At 38.5% G+C, this 20,716-nt stretch overlaps 1 protein-coding gene across 1 annotated transcript; it reads left to right on the forward strand.

Annotated features, from left to right (window-relative positions):
- Positions 1-433: 433 nt before the first annotated feature.
- Sh2d1b (SH2 domain containing 1B) lies at positions 434-20,716 on the forward strand. Its single transcript, XM_013036731.1, has 4 exons — positions 434-567; positions 17,632-17,695; positions 18,981-19,131; positions 20,619-20,716. The coding sequence occupies exons 1-4, from the start codon at positions 434-436 to the stop codon at positions 20,714-20,716; spliced, it is 447 nt and encodes a 148-aa protein (XP_012892185.1).

Below are 20,716 nucleotides of genomic sequence, written 5' to 3' on the forward strand. Positions count from 1 at the left end.
TTCTTCTTTTGAGAAGTCTCTCTTGAAATCTTTAGCTGATTTATTAACTGGGTTGTTATTTCTTTAGGAGTTTATATTCAAGGGGGTGAATTTTTGGCTCTAAGTATATTTTAGTTATGAGGCCTTTGTCTGATGCATAGCCATTCTGTCCTCTTCTCTAATTCTGTCTCACTTAACTTTTGTGAGTCACATTTGGGCCTTTCTAGGTCAAAATATCTTGGTCACTTTATCACCCACTCCCTTTTCACTTCCTGAGTTGCAAAACTGAACCTCAGAGAGTAACTACATCTCATTTGGACACCACTGGAGGAAGAAGTATTTCCAGGGGCCCCTTCAAGCCTGCCACCTTGACTTTCTTCTTCAGTGCTATTTCTAGAGCCAAAGCTGGAATTCAAGTTGACAACAAAGCTAAAACACAAAAAGCTGGGTCTCCATGGACCTGCCTTACTATCATGGCCCTCTGACCAAGCAAGAGTGTGAAATCTTGCTGCTTAAAGAAGGGATAGATGGTAACTTTCTAATACGAGACAGCGAGTCTATACCAGGAGTCCTGTGTCTCTGTGTCACGTAAGTAGCCTCATCTTTCTACATAATTGAAACCTGGTAATAATGGCAGCCATATAGTCAGGGAATTGTATTTTGCTCTAGCCCCAAACAGCTAGACCCTGCCAGGAAAGGGTAGAAGAAATGTGTCTACAGAGCTCTCCTACTTGCTCTCCTCTTGTAGTGTAAATGCCACACAAATAGACCTTGTGGCAGCAGAAGTCAAGCTGATGGGAAATGTAAGAGCTTTCAGAAACTTCTAAGTAGCATCACTGCTTCCATTAGAGGTCTCTTTATTTGATATAGAGAAAGCTGTGGATGTAGAGAAAGCTGTGGAAGTTTCAGCCTAAAAGTTTCCACTCCTAAAATGCTAATAACATTTCACATTTTACTAGATTTGTAAAAGGACTTCATACACCATTTCCTTTCATCTTTATTATGGTCTGTGGAGGCAAGTATAAACAGTCACCATTTTACTGGTGAAGAAATAGAGATTTGTGTTTTCAAATGACTTTTTATGTTAAAATTCAACTGGTACTTCTAGAGTCTGCATTAAGTATGAAAACTTACAGAACCAGAGATACCTTACTGAGGAAAATAGTTTATGTTCAGTTCAGAAAATAATCCTGAGCACTTCCTAAATTTATCTACTTTATTCTTTGTAGAGTACTCAATACTGAATCCTTTAATTGTCTTATTATAAGTGTTCTGGTTAAAAGAAGACTATTTAATGACACTTGTTAATGCATGGCAAGGAAGACTTTATTCAGGACTCTCTGGATAGGTATAGGGATCCTGGAATGAGAACTCTGAATGGAGGAGAGATTGTACTTAACTCCCAAGATAGCATGGAGACAAGTTAAGATTTGTAACCAAGAATCAGGGGCAAAGCGCTTAGTGGATGAAATAATAAGAGAGGGGGTGGGAAGGTGGCTCAGTGGTAGAGCACTTGTGTTGCATGCATGAGGCCCTGGGTTCGATTCCTCAGCACCACATAAAAGAAAAAAGCCGGAAGTGGCACTGTGGCTCAAGTGGTAGAGTGCTAGCCTTGAGCTGAAGAGCTGAGGGACAGCACTCAGGCCCTAGAGTTCAGGCCCCATGACCGGACTCCTCCTCCCCCCAAAAAAGAAAAGAAATACTAAGAGAAAACCTGAACTGTAAGGAGACTTATAGCTAAACTGAATAGATTTCTAATTAGCTAAATAATAATAAGTTTATAATAAATAATCAGCTAAACCAATAGAATTCTAGCTGAAGATAGGCCACAATGATGTTATCATATAAAGTATGTTACAGGAAAGAAATTAAGGGTGATTAGGTTTTAAGGTTGAGCAGGGATACTTGATAAAACTGGATTTTATAAGGAAGTACACAAGCCTAATCAGAAAGTATTCCAAAATCTGGTCAAGCAAAGAATCTCTATACAAAAGTCTATGCTTTTGTACCTCATCCACTGGAGGGCTAAGAAAATAAAAGTGAAGGTCACACTAATAGATACACAGAAATATACCTGTTTCTTAAAATGGGGTTGGAGATACAGGTGTGAGAAAGATAGCCTTAAGGATATCATGGGGCTGGGAAGGTGGCTCAGTGGTAGAGCGCTTGCCTTGCATGCCTGAGGCCCTGGGTTCAATTCCTCAGCACCACATAAACAAAAAGAAAAAAGCCAGAAGTGGTGCTGTGGCTCAAGTGGTAGAGCACAAGCCTTGAGCTGAAGAGCTGAGGGACAGCACCCAGGCCCAGAGTTCAGGCCCCACGACTGGACCCCCCCCAAAAAAAAGGATATCTTATGTTTTCAAGCTGCAAGTTATAGTTAGAATGTTTATGTGCAAATAAGTGTGTGCATATGTGTATATGTAATGAGTATATACATATATGTGTATATATGTTTAAACATTATATACATATGTATATGTATACATTTACATAGACACATTATATATATATATGTATACACACATATACATACACATATATATAAACTCTATCCAAACCATAGTAAAAACTACTATGGTTTGGATACAGTTTATTCCTACAGGTTCATGTACTGGAAGCTTGGTCCCCACTGTGGCTTTTAACAGGTAGTAGCCTTTAAAATAGTGGCTCAAATTTCTTGTGAGACTCTGAGTTAGTTCTTACTAGTAGATAGTTTTAAAAGTAACACTGGCCCATCCCCCATGCTTGTTCTAATTCCTTGTCCCAGTATGTGTTTGCTTCCTCTCCCATGAACTCCCACCATAATGGGCTGCATAAACCCTTAGTTTACAGATTTCCAGGATTTTCAGGCATTTTGCTTTAGTTATAGAAAATGAACTAATACAGTTGAATTTCTATCATTTTTGTGGTACTGAGTATTTGAACTCAGGGCCTCACACTTGCTAGGCAGGTGCTCTACCACTTGAGCCACACATATAGCATCTTTCTGTATTGGTTATTTTTGAGGTAGGGTCTCACCTTATGTCTTGGCCAGCATAGAATTCTCTGTCAGCATGTGATTCTCTTATTTGTGCTTCTTCATATTGTTGAGGAAATACCTATCATAATGTGCCACTGTGCCCAGACATCATGCTTCACACATAGCTGGGATGATTGGCATGCACCATGGTGGCCAGTCATTGGTTGAGATGAAGTCTCATGAATTTTTTTTTCATTCTCCCTGGGCTGGCCTCATATACCCTGATTCCCTGATCTCTACCACCCAGCACACCCATCTCAGTTCTCCTTTTGCACTTGTACATTCATATCCTTTTGCCCATGTTCAGCTTGTCTCTTTAAATGGATTTCTTCTAAAGTCTGCATTTGAAGACACAACCTTTTTTCCAAAGAAGATATGCACATGCAAAAAAAGACTTCTAATCAAACTGATTTCAGGAACCAGCTAAGATGGGGCAGATGGGCATGGAGACAAGAAGGTACTAAAGATATGCCAGATAGAGGACCAAACTTGACTAGGACTGCAGAGTACAAGATCTTTTTTTGTTTGTTGGGGTTTTTTTTGGTGCTGGTCCTGGGGTTTGAATTTAAGGCTTGGATGCTGTCCCTCAGCTTCTTTTACTCAAGGCTAGGACTCTATCACTTGAACCATGGCTTCACTTCTGGTTTTTGCTAGTTTATTGTAAATAAGAGTCTCTTGGACTTTCCTGCCTGAGCTGGCTTCAAACTATAATCCTCAGATCTCAGCCTTCTGAATAGCTAGGATTACCACCAGCACCTGATAAATGTGATCCTCTTGGTAGTTTGAACACTAATGTTTATTCTCAGGTGCTCTGTAGCATGGTGAGTCAGTCCAGCTCAGGTATTCACAGCAAAGGTTACTAAAATAGCAATTAGTCAGGCGCCTGTGTCTCACACCTATAATCCTAGCTACTCAAGAGGCTGAGAGCTGAAGACTGCAGTTCAAAGCCAGCCCAGGCAGGAAAGTCCATGAGACTCTTATCTCCAATTAACCACCAAAAAACCAGAAGTGGCACTATAGCTTAAGTGGTAGAGCTCTCTCCTTGAGCTGAAGAGCTGAGGGACAGCACTCAAGCCCAGTTCAAGCCCCACAACTGACAAAAAATAGTAATAATAATATCACCACCATCAAACAACAACAAATCCAGTGGGAAAACAAGAATAAACATTTGTTAGTTACCTGGACATGGTCAGGCCTCACTGTCCTCCTAAGCCAAGCCAAGTCGCCAAAAGGCAAAGTCTGATGCATCTGATGGCATAAGGCTCATTGTAGACTTAGTGAAATCCTATTGTGGCCTCCTCAATTTTGTCTGTCTAGTAATTTCTTAAAGTCTCTCATATGTCAGGCCCTATGCTAGACACTCAGGTAATCTGAAAACAGACCAGAATCCAGTGGGAAAAAAAAATCAAGAAATAAATAGATACTGTGATGGATGTAAAAACTGTGATGACTGGACTATCTCAGAACACTATGGGGGCAGAGAGCAAAGACCAATTTGTCCATTAAGGGTTAGAGAGCCTGACACTGGAGCTGAGATGTCAGGCAGGGACAGAGGAAGGCTACAGTAGGTGGGGTACAAGAAAGATTCCTCTGATATATTCACATAAACCAATTCATTCTCCAATGTATAAACTCATCTTAGTCCATTTGGTGTTGTCAAAACAAAATAATGAAATCTGGTCCTTTTAAAGAAAAGGGATTTATTTAGCTCACAGTTTTTGAAGGGCATGAACATGGCATGATCGCTGGATGCCGGGGTAGGGGAAACCCCATAGCAAATTAGCATCATGTAGTGGAATGTGTGCCAGACAGAGAAGTCAGGTGGCAGGAGAGGAAGTAAGAAGGCCATCATCCAACTGTATGGGTAATGGCTTCCCTTCACTCACACTAGATCCAACATTAGAAAGTTCCAACACCTCTCAATATGGTAATGCTGGAGAACAAGTCTCTAGCACATGAACCTGAGATGTACAGACCATAACAACATATGTAAGCAAATCTGACATTACTCTTATAATACAAATATTAGACTGTCTGTTCAGTCCTCTATAAATAACAACCATGGAGATTTTTTGTGAGCCAGCCTTCAAGCGAGGCATGTTAGTTATGTCTGTTCTCTCCTCTATCCTTTGTAAAATTTTTTGCTCTAGGCAATATTACTCCTATATTAGGAGGAAAGAAACTGCAGCTTTAAATTTAATAACTTGGGGCTGGGAAGGTGGCTCAGTGGTAGAGCGCTTGCCTTGCATGCATGAGGCCCTGGGTTCCATTCCTCAGCACCACATAAGCAAAAAGAAAAAAGCCAGAAGTGGTGCTGTGGCTCAAGTGGTAGAGCACTAGCCTTGAGCTGAAGAGCTGAGGGACAGCACCCAGGCCCAGAGTTCAGGCACACGACCGGACCCCCCAAAAAAAATTTTTTTTAATAACTTGCCCAAAGACAAATGGTTAGTATATAATTGTGTTTCATGCACTCACCAATGTCCCCAGCTCCAGTGAAAATATTTTCCAGGCTGGTCATCTTGAGACCATGCTATAAACCATCAAAGCAGGGCTTGGAGACTTGGTTGTGACCTCTGGTGTTCAGAATCTTCTCATTCTGCTTGTTAGAAAGACAAGCAGCCCTTTCCTCTTTGCTGAACTTGAATGGCAAATGTTAACTTCCAATTGTTCCCTAAATCTAAATGAGGAGATTATGGAGAGATTAGAAATGAAGAAAGAAAATCACAAGTTATATTCCCTAAGTAGTCTGTGGCCTAGCAGCATATAGCCTGACCAGAGAGTCGTGTAGTAAGCTTGAACAGGAAATAGTATCTGATCTCACAATATGATAGAGCTTCTAGAAAACCCCAATGTGTGACTTTCTGCTTGTGTCCTGTGACTTTGTGGGTGTCAGGAAATCGAAACCGGCTTGCCTTCTTCATCAGAAGACTCAAAATGTACTCCATATTAGTTGATGGAAAGGGTTCTCCTGTGGTATAAGGGAAAGGCGGGATTGTTTTAAAGCCACAGAAAGGCTTAGCAAAAAGAACCCTAATCCAGTGTATGCATTCAGTGAGAGAATAATGGCATCCTATTTCTGTTAGCCAGAGACCCATTTACAACTTTCAGATTCTGAGGTCTTTGGGAAGAGCAGGAAGGAGGGAGGAGGAGAAAAAGGAGGCCAGAAGGAAGTAGGAGAAGGAGGAAAGGGAGAAAAGGAGAACTTTTCATGAGCATATTGTTATGATAATATTGTGTATCATGGCATGGAAAATACAGACCTCTTAGCAAACATTTCCTTTCTCAGCTTTTTCCAGTTTGATTAAAATAAAACTAATGACTTGAACACAACCATGTTTTCCATAACAATGGCCACAGCAAGAGACCAACTGCTGATCTCTGAGCTGTTCATCAACTAAGCTGAAGGACTCCGTGATCCATGCATGACTTTTTATGCAATGACCATTCTCAAGGCTGAACAACAGGAATTGAAAAAAATAAGTCGAAATGTAGAAGGCCTGCCCCTTCCAAAACATTATGAGAATTTAATAGCAGAGTTTTTAAATGGATTTTATTAAGGAAAATTTCCTTTGTACTCCTTAAGATCCCTCCTATTTCCCACTCCCTTAGATGTAGACTTCCACGATCTGATTTCTGGCACTATAGATAAATGTATACTTTCTAGAATTTAATATAAGTACAATAATAAGATATTTAATATTTTTCACCTGACTTTTTAAAAATAATTCTTTTTGAAAGTCATACATGTGGCTATTTGTGTAATTCACCTTTTTTATTGCTGAGTAGTATTCCATTATAGATATATATTATCATTTGTTTACCATTCATAGCTATTCCAAGTTGAATTGCTGTAGATATTTGTGACTAAGTTTTTAAGTAAACATTTGATTCCATTTTCCTGGTGAAAAAACATCAGGAGTGGAATAGCTAAGTCTTTTGTTCTATGCAGGTTTACCTTCTTAAGAAACTTCTGAGCTTTTCCAAAATACTATTTTACCATTCCTGCTGGCATTGTATAAGAGTTCTGATCTTTTCTACTCTCACCATTTTGGAATGCCAGCCTTTTGCATTGTATCCATACTACAAGCATAGAGGGGAAGGGGCAGGGGAGTATCTCCTTGTGGTTTTAATTTGCCTTTCCCTAATAACAAGTGATACTTTGTATCTTTTTGTCCTTATTTGTCATCCATATAGTTGCTTTGATTAAATGTATTTTAATTATCTAGCATTTTTAAATTATATTATTACAGTTACTATTACTATTGCTCTTATTGGATTTTGATAATATTTTACATATTCAGGAAGCAAGTTCTTTATAAGATAAGTGATTCACAAGTGTCTTCTCCCTGTTCTGTCTGTGACTAAGGCACCTCTGAACAGTGAACTTGAAAGAACAAAGAGTCTCAATTTTATAAAGCCAATATATCATTTTTTTTTCTTTTATTGGGCCTTGCTTTGGGAGTTCAAAAATCCTTGCTAAATTTAATTTGTAGAAAGATTTTTTAGGTTCTCTAAAATTTTGTACTTTCAGTTGCACATTTAATATAGTCCATTCCAAATTAGTTTTAACAGACTGAAGTATATTTTTTGAATAACTAATCTTTCCTGTATTTTCTGCAAATCTCATTTATCTTCACTTGAATTGCTGTTTCAATAGTGACAACATAAGTGCAATCCTGTAACTAAACTTCCATTCACCATTTTTCTTTCTTTATGCAGATTGTATATTCTGTTGATTACTGTCACTTCAAAAGGCTTGAAATTAGATAGCATAAAGAGCTCTTTTTCAGGGTTATTTTGGCCATCCTGGGTCTATATAGATATAGGTATAGATCTATGTGTATATATTACATTCAGTTTGCCAAACTATTATCAAAACAAACAGATGGTCAGCAAACAAACAAGGCTTGTGAGATTGCGATTGACAATGCTTGAATCTATATCTCAATTTAGGTACAGCTGACATCTTAACAATAATGACCTTGTTGAGCTATGAACACAATTTCATCCCTCTATATCTTAGGACTTCATTAATATGTTTCAGAAATGTCTTATGAGCCTTTAACATCTTTTGTCAGATTATTTCTAATATTTTATTTATTAGATGTTCTTTTAAACCATGTAGCTCAATCTTATATTCTCCTATTGTAGTGAAAGTCAGTAGAAACACAATTAGTTTTATATACTGGACTAGTGTCCTGTAACCTTTTCACACTCCCTAAGTAGTCTGTAATCTAGTAACAACTTGCAAAGTTTGTCTGTCTTTCTACATAGCATCTGCATTTAAATGTGACTGTAGTTTGAAAGATAGATGTGATTTATCAAAAATTCGATGAGTTGTTACATATATGTCATGAGAAATATACCCTATATACTTATTTTTAATGTTTGTGCTTGGTTTGTGTAACAGAGAAATCTTAGCCCTCATAAAATAACTTGAGAATATTTTCTCTTAATTTTCTAGGAAAATTTGTTTGCAATTGTTGCTGTATCAATAAAGCCATCTGTGTCTCAAATGGGCAGGTCTTTAAACACTACTTCTTTAATAGAAATAGGGCTAGTTCAGGCTATTTGTTCTTGGATGAGCTTGAGTTTATGCTTTTAAGTAATTTTTACATTTAATCATTTAATTGCTGATGTCAAATTAATAGAGTAATATTTCTTGTAATATACCCTTATTGTTTTTTAAATTTTTGTAGAACTGGGGCTGGGAAGGTGACTCAGTGGTAGAGCACTTGCCTTGCATGCATGAGGCCCTGGGTTCCATTCCTCAGCACCACATAAGCAAAAAGAAAAAAGCCAGAAGTGGCACTGTGGCTCAAGTGGTAGAGCGCTAGCCTTGAGCTGAAGAGCTGAGGGACAGTGCCCAGGCCCAGAGTTCAGGCCCCATGACCGGACCCAAAAAAAAAAAACAAGAAAGAAAAAATTTTTGTAGAACTGACAGTGCTTTCATTTCTTTCCCTTCTCAGATAGGCAAATTGTGTTTTCTCTGTCTTCTGATTAATCAAACTACAGCTTTGTAAGTTGTATTATACATTTAATAGCCTTTGGTTTTCTTTATTTTCCTTATTGTCTCATTTACATTTCCATAATTTCTTTTTATTATTTCCTTTTTATACTATTTAAAAAGCTTTGTTCATTATCTCCTAAGGAATTATTGTACTTAATTAATTATTAAAACATAAAAAGGAGTTATTTAGAAGTAGTTTTAACTTTTTTTGTTCTTTTCTCTGTTTATTACATGTCTTTCCAGACAGTTTATACATCTTCTATATAATATTATATATATATAATGCTATACATGCAGAGATAGATATAGAGAGTGAAAGAGACATAAGCAGAGAGAGTAATATCAATAATGGGAGGGAGAGAAAGACAGAGACAGAGACAAAATGAAAGAAGGCTGGGCTAGTGTGAGATTCCACTCACTGATCTCTGCTCACTGATTGTGCCTCTGCTGTGTGAGGTCTGAGGATGGGGTTGGGCAAGCCTGCCTTCCCGTCTCCCCTACTTTTCTTTGTCAAGTCTACAACTTGAGAGATTTTTGGAATTTGGTCTTGATGTCTCCAAGTAACCAGAATTGTTGGGGAAACGTAGTAGGAATTCTAAAACAACAACTTAGCATTATTGAATTAAATCTATTTATACACTGCTTTTACCCAAAAAGATATTAAGCCAGGTCTCAAAGTGGCTTCTCTTTGAAGAGCTAATTCCTCAAGCTAGAGAAAGTGATATAATCTCTGTGACCAGATGACAATAACCAAGCGCTCTGCTCAGGAAGAACAATTTGGACAAGAACAATTTAGGGACAGAAATCTATAAAACTTGAAACATATAGTCTAGTTATGTAATAATGGATGGAGTAGGTTATCAGAGTATTTCTTTTAAAATCCATTAAAATGGAATAAAAGATTACAGAAACTAGCTACTGTCATCAAGGCATATGCATATATTCTCACTTTGCGGAATGAATTAGAATTGTGGTGGGTTCCTTATTCATTAAGTTCTGAGAAAAGTGCTGTACTGAAATATTCAATGCATATGATCTGAATTAAAATCTTGGCTTTTTCACAAGTGTGGGCAACTTATTTCATCATGGGCATGTTACTTTATATCTTATGGAATTTGTTGATTCCTCTCCCCAAAATAATACTTTTTAAGGATTTTCCATAAGGAATCTACTAGTCTTTTGAAAATTTGGATATAATTTGCCCTCAGAAAGTGCTGGCCTCGACTGAGGGTTCAGAAGCTTTGTTCCCCACCTCTCATATGTCACCCTAGAAATTTCTTTCATCAGTTATCTATACCTTCTGTAATATAACTTTGTAGTAAATGGGTATATGAATAAATAAAATCTTTTCCTGAATTCTGTAAGCCTTTCTAGATAATTTATCAAACCCAAAGAGAACCTTGATTTTTAGCCACTTGAGCAGAAGTACTGGTCAGGACCTAGAACTTGCAATCAGCATCTGAAGTAGGGGAACAATCAGTCCTGAGATGGAACCCTCAACTTGGAGGGAGTACCCTGACACTATCTCCAGCTTCACATTTCTAATATTTCCTAGTGATCTTTGATATGTGTCTCTTTTTAAGTTCATACTTGGCATCAGACTCTATATAAAATTTTGTCTCTTCATTTCATTTTTGCTTAACATATGTATTATCTTCAGGTGGATAGTGTCAGAATTGCCTTGGAATACACCCAGCTGGTGTTCACAGTGGTGTATGGGGAAAAGCCCATAGTGGCAGAAGTGTTGAATGGTGTATGAGAAAAAAGAAAACACACCCTTGATATTTATTCTCTGTCTCCATAGGAAGAAGACAGAAATAAAACGTGGCAAGGCCAAAAAACAGAAACATGGCTTTTTGTTTACTCTTATGCTAAAAGGCAAGATTAACTCAGTCATATTCTTCCTTTTTCTGAGTACTTAAATTTGAAAAGTAAACTCATGCCTTTGTCTCCCTTATTTTCAGCCTAACACTTGACATCTACTATTCCAGAGTCCCATTATTACCACTACGATTACATATATAGCAAGAATAATCATATATAAGAATTAGTGTTTTGCCAGACATCTATCCATTAAAAACAAAAACAAACAGCAGCAAGTTTTCTTTTATCTGGCTTTACATTCAGTGTGGTATGTGGCAGGTTTGGATAGTGTGGATTTTTTAAGTTTTCCTCCTTTACTCCATCCTAAGACATTCCACTTGAAACTTTGTACCACCCTTGGACAGTGCAAAGCTTTGGATGGCAATGATGGCATGTGGGCTGCTGGTTGGGGCCCATGGATTGTGAGGTTATCATGATAACCTCACTGTCCTAATTATCATAGCTTCCCATGAAGACAGGAGACTTGAGCAAACAAGAATACACCAAGTAAATCCCTCTATCTGTCCATCTGCTACTTCCTCCTTGAGAATAAGCCTCCAGTCACCTATCCCATCCCATCCTCCCCAATGCACAGGGGGAAATAAGGGATACAAACTTTTAGACTATATTCATTTTAGGTCAGCTTTTTGAAAGATCCAAAACCTTTTTTATCTGAATATTCAGGAGAAAAAAAATTTTTTTAAAAGAAGAGAAGTACTTGCCTTGTCTTCAAAACACTGAACTTAAACTTGGTTGCTCCTGAGGTGCTTTTCCCCAGGACATGTTATGCCCAGGCTTAGAATGGATATTGGGAGAAGGAGCCACCCCTGGAATATCAGAAAAATCCTATTTGGTCATCCACAACCTCTGATCTCCTAAGCTCTGGTTGTTGCTGATAACAGAAAACAGACTTTGAATTATGTATGGTGAATTTCAAGGAGTGGAGATGGACAGGGTGGATTAAGGAGCCCTGGTGCCTCAACACTGATAGAACGTGCAGCTTTCTTTGCCTAGGTTCAGTGGTCTGCAACAAGCAGATGTTTCTTAGCTATGGAATTGGGGAAGCACAAGTCCTAATGAAAGAAATCAGCTGTTTCCCATAGAGCCACTCTCATATGACTCATCTGTGCAGTTACCCTGAGGACTATGCAGAATTCCAAAGGCTGTGCCCAGTATTCTGAAGAGTCAAGGATTCATTCTTCATATCTGGAGAGTGAACATCCTTTAGGTCATGCTTCTTGTATTGGCCATTAGAGATCATCAGAATAATAGTACCATAACAATCAGGCAGCTTATGATCTTATTTGGGCTACTTGAATGGGCCTTGTGGCCAACAGCCTCCTGTTCACAGGGCATTATGCTCCACAGGTGTTCTTTTTCTAGTACTAGGGTTGAAACTTGATACTTTTTGCTTGCTAGCTGGCATTCTACCATTTCAGTCATTGCTCATGCTTTTTTAGGTTCTCATAATTGGGATTAATTAAAGGGTTAATAACAGGAGTGTAATCTGGTTTCATTTGTTTTTGTCCCAAACTTGGTAACTGAGTAGATGTCCCAAATCTCATCTTTCAGAAAAAGCTAAATCTGTGGCTATCTAAAATGGCACCAGTGTCTATGTCTGTTATCCTTGCTTCTCAGGAGGATGAGATCTGAGATTTGCAGTTCAAAGCCAGCCTGGAAAAGAAAGTCAACAAAATTTATTTCCAATTAACCAGCAAAAAGCTGGAAGTGGAGGTGTGGTTCAACTGTGCCAACCTTCAAGGGGGAAAAAGCAAGGGGAACCCAAGTTCAAGCCCCATTATGGGCACAAAAATAAGAAAATAAAGTGGTTTATGTTATTTATTACTTCAAAAACTGCCAAGTGAGCCCAATGTTGTGTATGTCACAAGGCAGATCAAGTGATAAAATTCTGATCTAGTAAACAAACTGCTGAATTTCTAAAGGGTGATTAAAAGAAAACAACAAAGGCAAGACTTTTCCATGTTTGTTTTGTTTCTGTCTCTGGATAATGACCAGTCAGTAACCATTTGGAATCTAAAGTCTTATGTAACAAACTCTGTAACTTGTGATCAACACAAAGATTTCCACTGTAAATCTCCAAAATGTTCTCAAAGGTTCTTCTCAAAGTTGCAGAAGAAATAATGGGATATTACAAGGTGAACAATCAGAGAGGTATTTGTGGTTCCCCTGTACTGATATCCTTGCCATTTTCCAAGGAAGGGTAAGTGAAGACAGCCTCTCTAACAGCCCTACAATCTGCACAATTGGAGGTTTGGATCAGTAGGTAAAGTGTCAGCCAATGAGCAAAATCTCAGGTACCAAGTTTGAGTCCTGGGCTCACAACAACAAAACATAATCCTCAGAATTTATGGAGGAGATCAAATAATCTTGACCTTCTTCACTCTACTCCTCAACTGTTCTTCTCCCCATCTCCTTCCCCTTCCCCTGCCCTCTCAAACCTTTCCTTTTTTTCTGTACCCCAAAAATTTTTTTGGTTTTTTTTTTGGGGGGGATCTGGTTATGGGGCCTGAACTCTGGGCCTGAGCACTGTCCCTCAGCTCTTCAGCTCAAAGCTAGTGCTCTACCACTTGAGCCACAGCGCCACTTCTGGCTTTTTTCTTTTTGCTTATGGGGTGCTGAGGAATCAAACCCAGGGCCTCAGGCATGCAAGGCAAGTGCTCTACCACTGAGCCAACTTCCCAGCCCCTGTACCCCAAAATTTGCATTTGAAGAGTCTTAAACCCTATTTCCTGCCTGAAGAGCTGGAAATATTTCTCTCTCTCTCTCTCTCTCTCTCTCTTTCTCTCTGTGTCTTGAGACTTAAACTCAGGGCTTGAGTACTGTGACTGAGCTTTTTGTGCTCAAGGCCAGAGCTCTACCACCACCTGAGTCACAGCTATATTTCCAGCTTTTTTAGAGGTTCATTGGAGATAAGAGTCTCATAGACTTTCCTATCCAAGCCATCTTCAGAACATGATCCTCAGATCTCAGCCTCCTAAGTAGCTAGGATTACAGGTAAGAGCCCTGTGCATACATGCTCTCTCTCTCTTTCTCTCTCTCCCTCACTATCTTCCTCCCCCCTCTCTCTCTTAAACTCCTTACTTCAAATAAAAGATTGCATTTGCAAAAAACTATTTCATTAGTATGAATTTTTTTTGTCAGTAATGGAGCTTGAATTCTGGGCCTGGGTGCTGTCCCTCAGCTCTGCAGCTCAAGGCAAATGCTTTACCACTTGAGCCACAACACTTTCAGTTTTCTGGTTGTTTATTGGAGATGACAGTTTAACAGACTTTCCTGCCCAGGCTGGCTTTGAACCACGATCCTCAGATCTCAGCCTCCTGAGTGGCTAGGTGGCATGAGCCACCAGTGCCTGGCTAATTAATAAGAACCTATTAAGTTTTTTGGCATTTATTTTTAATAGTGTATTTAGTTCAATGTAAAGATCTTTGATGTATTATGTGTAGTTTTTTTCCATTTATACTTTCACTCGATTTTTAGACTTAGGTTTTTAAAAAATATTTTAAATGCATTTAATGTTTAGCCACACAATAAAATATTGGCTTTATTAGTTTTGTTCTAGTATCATCATTTCAATGAATACACATTTGGATTCATGAATTATACACATCTCAATTTTACTGAAATGTGGTCCAATTGTTCTTAAAGACATTATACTGTCATCCATAGTTCATTACATTTCCTGTGGATCCTCATCACAACCAGTATTTTGCATTAGCAAATTCTTGCATCTCCTCCACTCTGGTAGAAAGTGAGATGCAATGGTTGTTTAGCCCATATTTGCATGATTTATGGCAAATGGTGACATCTTTTCATGTTTACTGCCATTCTCTTTGTCTTTTTCTTATTGTACATTGCTGTTCTCACTTTGTATTAGTGCTATAATTCTCTTCTCCCAATCTATGAAGTTTTCCACTTTATTAATAGTACATTTAGGTAAATACAAGTTTTAATTTTTAAGAAATTGAATTGATTCATCTTTCCAATGGCTTGTGTTTTTGTGATAGAAAAACGTGTTTCTTCACTTGAGGTAATTATGTTGTTCACTTACATTTATTTCTCCAAGTTTCATATTTTTCTTTTTCTATAATTGTCTTCAATTAGAGTATGAAGTAGGAATCCAGTTTTATATGTTTCCACCTGAAAATATTAGCATTTAATAAACAATCCCTTCTCTCCCTCCCTACCAATCTGCTATGCTGGGTCCCTCTTATAGCAAGCATTCACACACACCTGGGTGTGTTACTGAGCTATTGTATGCTTTTAATGCTTTGTTCTGCCTTGGAACCAAAATCTCATTATCTCAACTATAGCTTCACTTAAGAAAAACTTCTAAGATCTATTAAGACAGAACCACCACCATATGAATATACTCCCACATGTTTTCTTCTCCAAAATTGACCTGATATTTAAAGCTTAGGCTTTTGTGCAGAGCTGACATGATCTGATTCACAGTTTTAAAAAGGACTATCAAGAACTATTCTTGTGTTAAGAATAGTAATGATGAGACAGAGGGAAGGATTGCTGGAACTATGCCCTCGAAGAGATGAAAGGGAATGAGCTTCCAGTGGAGACAGGAGGGATTAGCTCTGAAGAGCAGCACACATAGCTCTTCTATAATAATGGTAGGATGAATGCGGATGCTGGAGGTGTGGTGTTGACTGTGTGGGAATTGTCTATCAATTGCTTTCATCTTCTCAGTGATGTCATCAATTAAGAATGTAGATGGGAAGGCAGATGGTGAGGTTTAAGGAGAAAGGACAAGGTATAAGATCTTTTTTAGGGGGGATGGGAAGGTGGCTCAGTGGTAGAACGCTTGCCTTGCATGCGTGAGGCCCTGGATTCGATTCCTCAGCACCCCATAAGCAAAAAGAAAAAAGCCGGAAGTGGCGCTGTGGCTCACGTGGTAGAGCACTAGCCTTGAGCTGAAGAGCTGAGGGACAGTGCCCAGGCCGAGTTCAGGCCCCATGACCGGACCCAAAAAAAAAAAAGATCTTTTTAGGAGACAAGGAAGTGAATGATTTCCAGAAGGCATTAAAAGTTAAAACCAGTCTATATGGCTGTTTGTCACTAGTCAAGCAGAGGCAGAGCTGGATTTAAACAGGGTTCTGGTTTGGTAATGTTAGACTCGAACTCAAGACCCCCGAGAGACCCCCAGAGACCAAGACCAATATAATAGGCAAAAGAGTCGTTTATTACAAGCTCGAGCTTGGTCCTTCTCGAACTTGGTAACCAGTGACACTAAGAGGCCCCAAGCACAAAATCAGTACAGCTTTTATACTATTGAACAAACAAGTTTAGGGGGTTGCTACACAAGCAGTTACATGATTGGTTAACATTTACAGAAGTGGTTTTGTCAGTTTCCCATTGTCTCACATACTGAGGTTTGAATGCGGCCTGACCATACTTACTACCTTTTTTAGAAACTTTTTGTGTTTCTTGGCTGTTTCTCAACCCTTGTCTAATTCTCAACCCTTGCTAGGGGTATAATTGCAGTTTCGATTGCAGGCTTTCTGAGAACTTTCCAATAACTGGCTTTTCTGATAACTGTTTATCCCTTAAATTCAACTTAAGGTCAGTTTTACATGAAATGGTGGCTTGCTCTTAAAATGGAGTTAGTTTAGTCCTTCAGAAACTGAATAAAGAATAATAAAGAAACTGCAGGTATATCCTTACAATGAGGTTATAGAAATAATGCCATTATAAATAGAAAGTGTAAAAAAGAAATGCCCTTAATACATCTAAACTGTGGATCCCACACCTTAGCACACTATAGAGTGCTATTGTTCACTCTTATTGACTGAGAGCTGTGGCTCACTACCACTGCCCATTATTGGGTAGGTAGAATAGTAACAAAATTGATCATTAATTCAAAATTTGAGGCTATAAATAGGGTCTCACTATGCCTATCAAGCTGGTCTCAACTCATGATCCTCCTACTTCTTCCTCCTGACTGCTGTTATTACAGTATGAACACCACACCCAGCTTGAAGCATGATTTTTATTGAATGTATGTTGCTTTCACACCCATCCTAAAGTCAAAAGAATCAAAGTGGAGAATACTAAATCAAACTATGCCACACATACATTTATCTTTTATACACACCATTACCACTGAAGCTGGAGAAAGAGGAAGTGAAGACATGTATGAGGAACCATGAAAAATGGACAAATCAATAGACTAGAAGGCCATAGGTCACTGAGACCTACCTGAAAGAACTGAGTGAAGGATCAAGACCAAGAAGCTGTAAATTTCTTCTCCTCTTTGCTAGAGCCTAGACTTCCATCATCACAACAGAGCTCCCTGTTCTGAAACCCCACGTCTTGAAAATTCCCACAGATGAGAGGGCCTGAGATCCCTCAGTTTCTCTTGGAGATTTGAGACAGGAAAATAAAAGCATTGCATAGAAAATGCAATGGCATGCTGAAACAAGGATACAAGGTAACCCCTTGTAACAATGAGATGTACAAGACACTATGTTGAAAATGAACTTTACAACTTCCAGGTGGGGAGAGGGAGGAGTTGGGGAGGAATGGAGGGAAGGGATGATAGGGGAAAAACAAAGGAGGGGGTAACTATGCTCTTTAGGAAATATACTCATTACCTTATTCATGCAATTGTAACTCCTCTGTACAGTATCTTTACAATAAAAAAGAATGAACATAAAAGAAAATGCAATGGCAGTTGTTAAATAGATTGTCATAAAACAACACTATGATTCACAAAGTCCTCTTTCCACAGGTTTAAACATTTTGTCTATACATACCGAATCTTCAGAGAGAAACATGGATATTACAAGATTCAGGTAAGAATGCCAAAAGAATGCAAAGGTTAGGAGAGAACCTGAGATCTTCTCCTGACCATTGGAAGTAGTCATACCAAGGCATTCTAAGGGAATTCTGAGAGAAGTTCCCTGCAAGGTTAGGAATCAGATCAACAGTTAGCTTTGTCCTTCTCTGAGAAAAATAGAAAGGACTTAATACTGGTTTACGCACTGTTATTCAAGAAGTCAGAGTCACACCAATGCTGCTATTCCAATAATCAAATGTGCCAACCTGTGCTCCATTAAAAAAAAAACAAACTGTTGTTACATGAAAAAAAAATAAGAATGGTGCTGGATGAGACTGGGAAAGGAAGGTGAGGGAAGAGGTCTGAGCATTCAGGAAGTCATTTGTGTTCCACAGTTGTCTGAAAATAGGACAGGGAACTAAGAGTTGTTTTAAGTTTTCTGGTGGAAATGAAACAGGAAAACCTTTCTGCGTCTTTTGACTTTAGTTATCCAGCTTAAGAAATAAATCATAATATATGTAATTAAATTTTTTTTAGTTACAAATGAAGTTCTGAAATAATCTTTCTAGAAAAGTTGCTTACAAAATGGCTTTTTTACTACAAAATTTCTTAGGATCTTCAATATGAGCATGTTTACTGTAACTATCTGAATGACTAGAATACACAATGATCTTCAAATAAGTATATGATTTTTCCTTTTGTTATTCACAGACAATATTTAAATAAGATTAACCAAAAATACTGCAACAAGATTAACTTTCTGATTTTGATCATTGTAATGTAATGACTTTACTTTTTAGAAAATACTAAAGTATAGCCAAGTATTGGTGGCTCATGCCTGTAATTCTAGCGACTCAGGAGACTGAGATCTGAGGATCACTGTTCTAAGCCAGCCTGGGCAGAAAAGTTTCCATAAGACTCTTTTATCTCCAATAAACCACTCAATAACTAGAAGTGGTGCCATGGCTCCAAGTAGTAGAGTGCTAGCCTTGCACACAAAAAACTCAGGGACAGCACCCAGGCCCTGAGTTCAAGCCCCATGAGCCACAAAAAAAAAAAAAAACCTACAGAGTTGGGAATCCCTTGACTGGAAGTCTTCTTTAGTCAAGTCAGAGGTTGGTCTTAAAGAAGCAAATTTCTGTGAAATGCCTATGGAGCTGAATGCTTACACATGAGCTACTGGCCTTTTATTTTCAGTTCATCAGCTCTCAGAGAGAGCCCTGTAAACCACTGTTGCAAAAGGTGACACAATTCCCACACAATTGCACAATGATGAGTGCCCTTTATTCTATTTTTTGCAGACTGTGGAAGGGGCTCCAGAACAAATCTTTCCAAACTTAAAGGAATTAATCTCCAAATATGAAAAACCAAACCAAGGGCTGGTGATTCACCTCTTATACCCAGTAAACAGAAGCAGCTTCTGCCCAAGAAAGAGAAGAATACAGTTAAATGGTATTTATGTTCAAAGTCTTCACAAAAGAATCCTGATTCTAGTGGCGCTGTAGCTCAAGTGGTAGAGCGCTTGCCTTGAGCTGAAGAGCTGAGGGACAGCGCCCAGGCCCAGAGTTCAAGCCCCACGGCCAACCAAAACAAAACAAAACAACAAAAAAAAAAAGAATCCTGATTCTATCTTCACCAGGGCTCTGCACTGGAGAGTCAGTGCAAAGACAGAAATGTCCTTTGCTGTGACATCACCTCTGAAAACACTTCATCCCGTAAAAGGAACTTCTATTTCATTGAAAAATGATGTCTTCTAGCCCTTGCAGGTGGCCAAGATAGAGTTGTTTGTGCTTAGCCAGGATAGCAAGTGGTTTCTAGACAAAAAGTTGATGGTGAATTTATCTATAACTTAGAATAATTCATCTGTTTGAGATAAATGAAAATGTAAGCAGGTTTCATTGAGAATAACACTTCAACTTCCTCCCTAAGGCTTATTCTGTTCATTTTGTTTAACATTTGCTAAGCATTCTTTATGAAGTAATGAATGACAAATCATTTCCAATATATCCCTTAAGGCATAAGGTCATTAAGGAGGATGAGAGATGATTAGTGAATTGGAAGGCAACCTGTATTTAGAATTCTCAGATCACATCATGAGTTTACCTTCATGTGTGAAGTCTGCCCTCTGAAAAGAGTCTAGTATCTGAACTGCATTATATCTTTAAAAGAAAAACATTTTAAAATTACCTTTAAGTAGTTTACAAGGGGCTTCAATTCAATGTGTCAGTTTATAATGCATCTTGATCAATTTTACCCTGCTATTGTTCTTCCCTATTAGTTGTATTTTGAGCTGAACTCAGATGGTTAGAGACAACATTCCTGGTTTAATTTTTATCACTCCTGGTGGAAATGTATGGCTACATTCTCATTACTATCACCATTGAAGCTGGAGAAGAAGGAAGTGAAGACATGTATGAGGAGCCATGAAAAATGGATAAATCAATAGACTAGAAGGCCACAGGTCACTGAGACCTATGTGAAAGAACTGAGTGAAGGATCAAGACCAAGAAGCTGTAATTTCTTCTCCTCTTTGCTAGAGCCTAGACTTCCATCATCACAACAGAGCTCCCTGTTGTGAAACCCCATGTCTTAAAAATTCCCACAGATGAGAGGACCATTTATTGGGGGATGACAGTGATGAGAACTCATTTCTAAAGAAGGGGAGTGAGAAACGACAGAGTTCTCAGGTAGCTGCCCCCACTACATACATCTTTTTAGTTTGGAGCAAGAACCGCTGTAGGCTGCCACAGTAAGCTTCATATCTCCCCAACAAGATGAAGTATGGAATTCTAAAGACTAAAACCTCTCCCACCCACCCCATCATTTCTATCCTGTCACTACCTGCAAGGGAGCATATACCTGACAGAAACACAACCACTTTTTGTAGATCAGATGCAGATATAGTTCTAACAGCTATCTCCCCACCCCCAAACTTTTAGAATTCAGACACATAAAAGAGGCATCAAAGCAGCTATACTGCAACACTTGGGCAAATCCGTATGTGTTGCTGGAGGTGATGGGTAGTAGTAACATCTAA

The sequence above is a fragment of the Dipodomys ordii genome, unplaced genomic scaffold (genome assembly GCF_000151885.1).
Source record: "Dipodomys ordii isolate 6190 unplaced genomic scaffold, Dord_2.0 Scaffold386, whole genome shotgun sequence".
NCBI lineage: Eukaryota > Metazoa > Chordata > Mammalia > Rodentia > Heteromyidae > Dipodomys > Dipodomys ordii.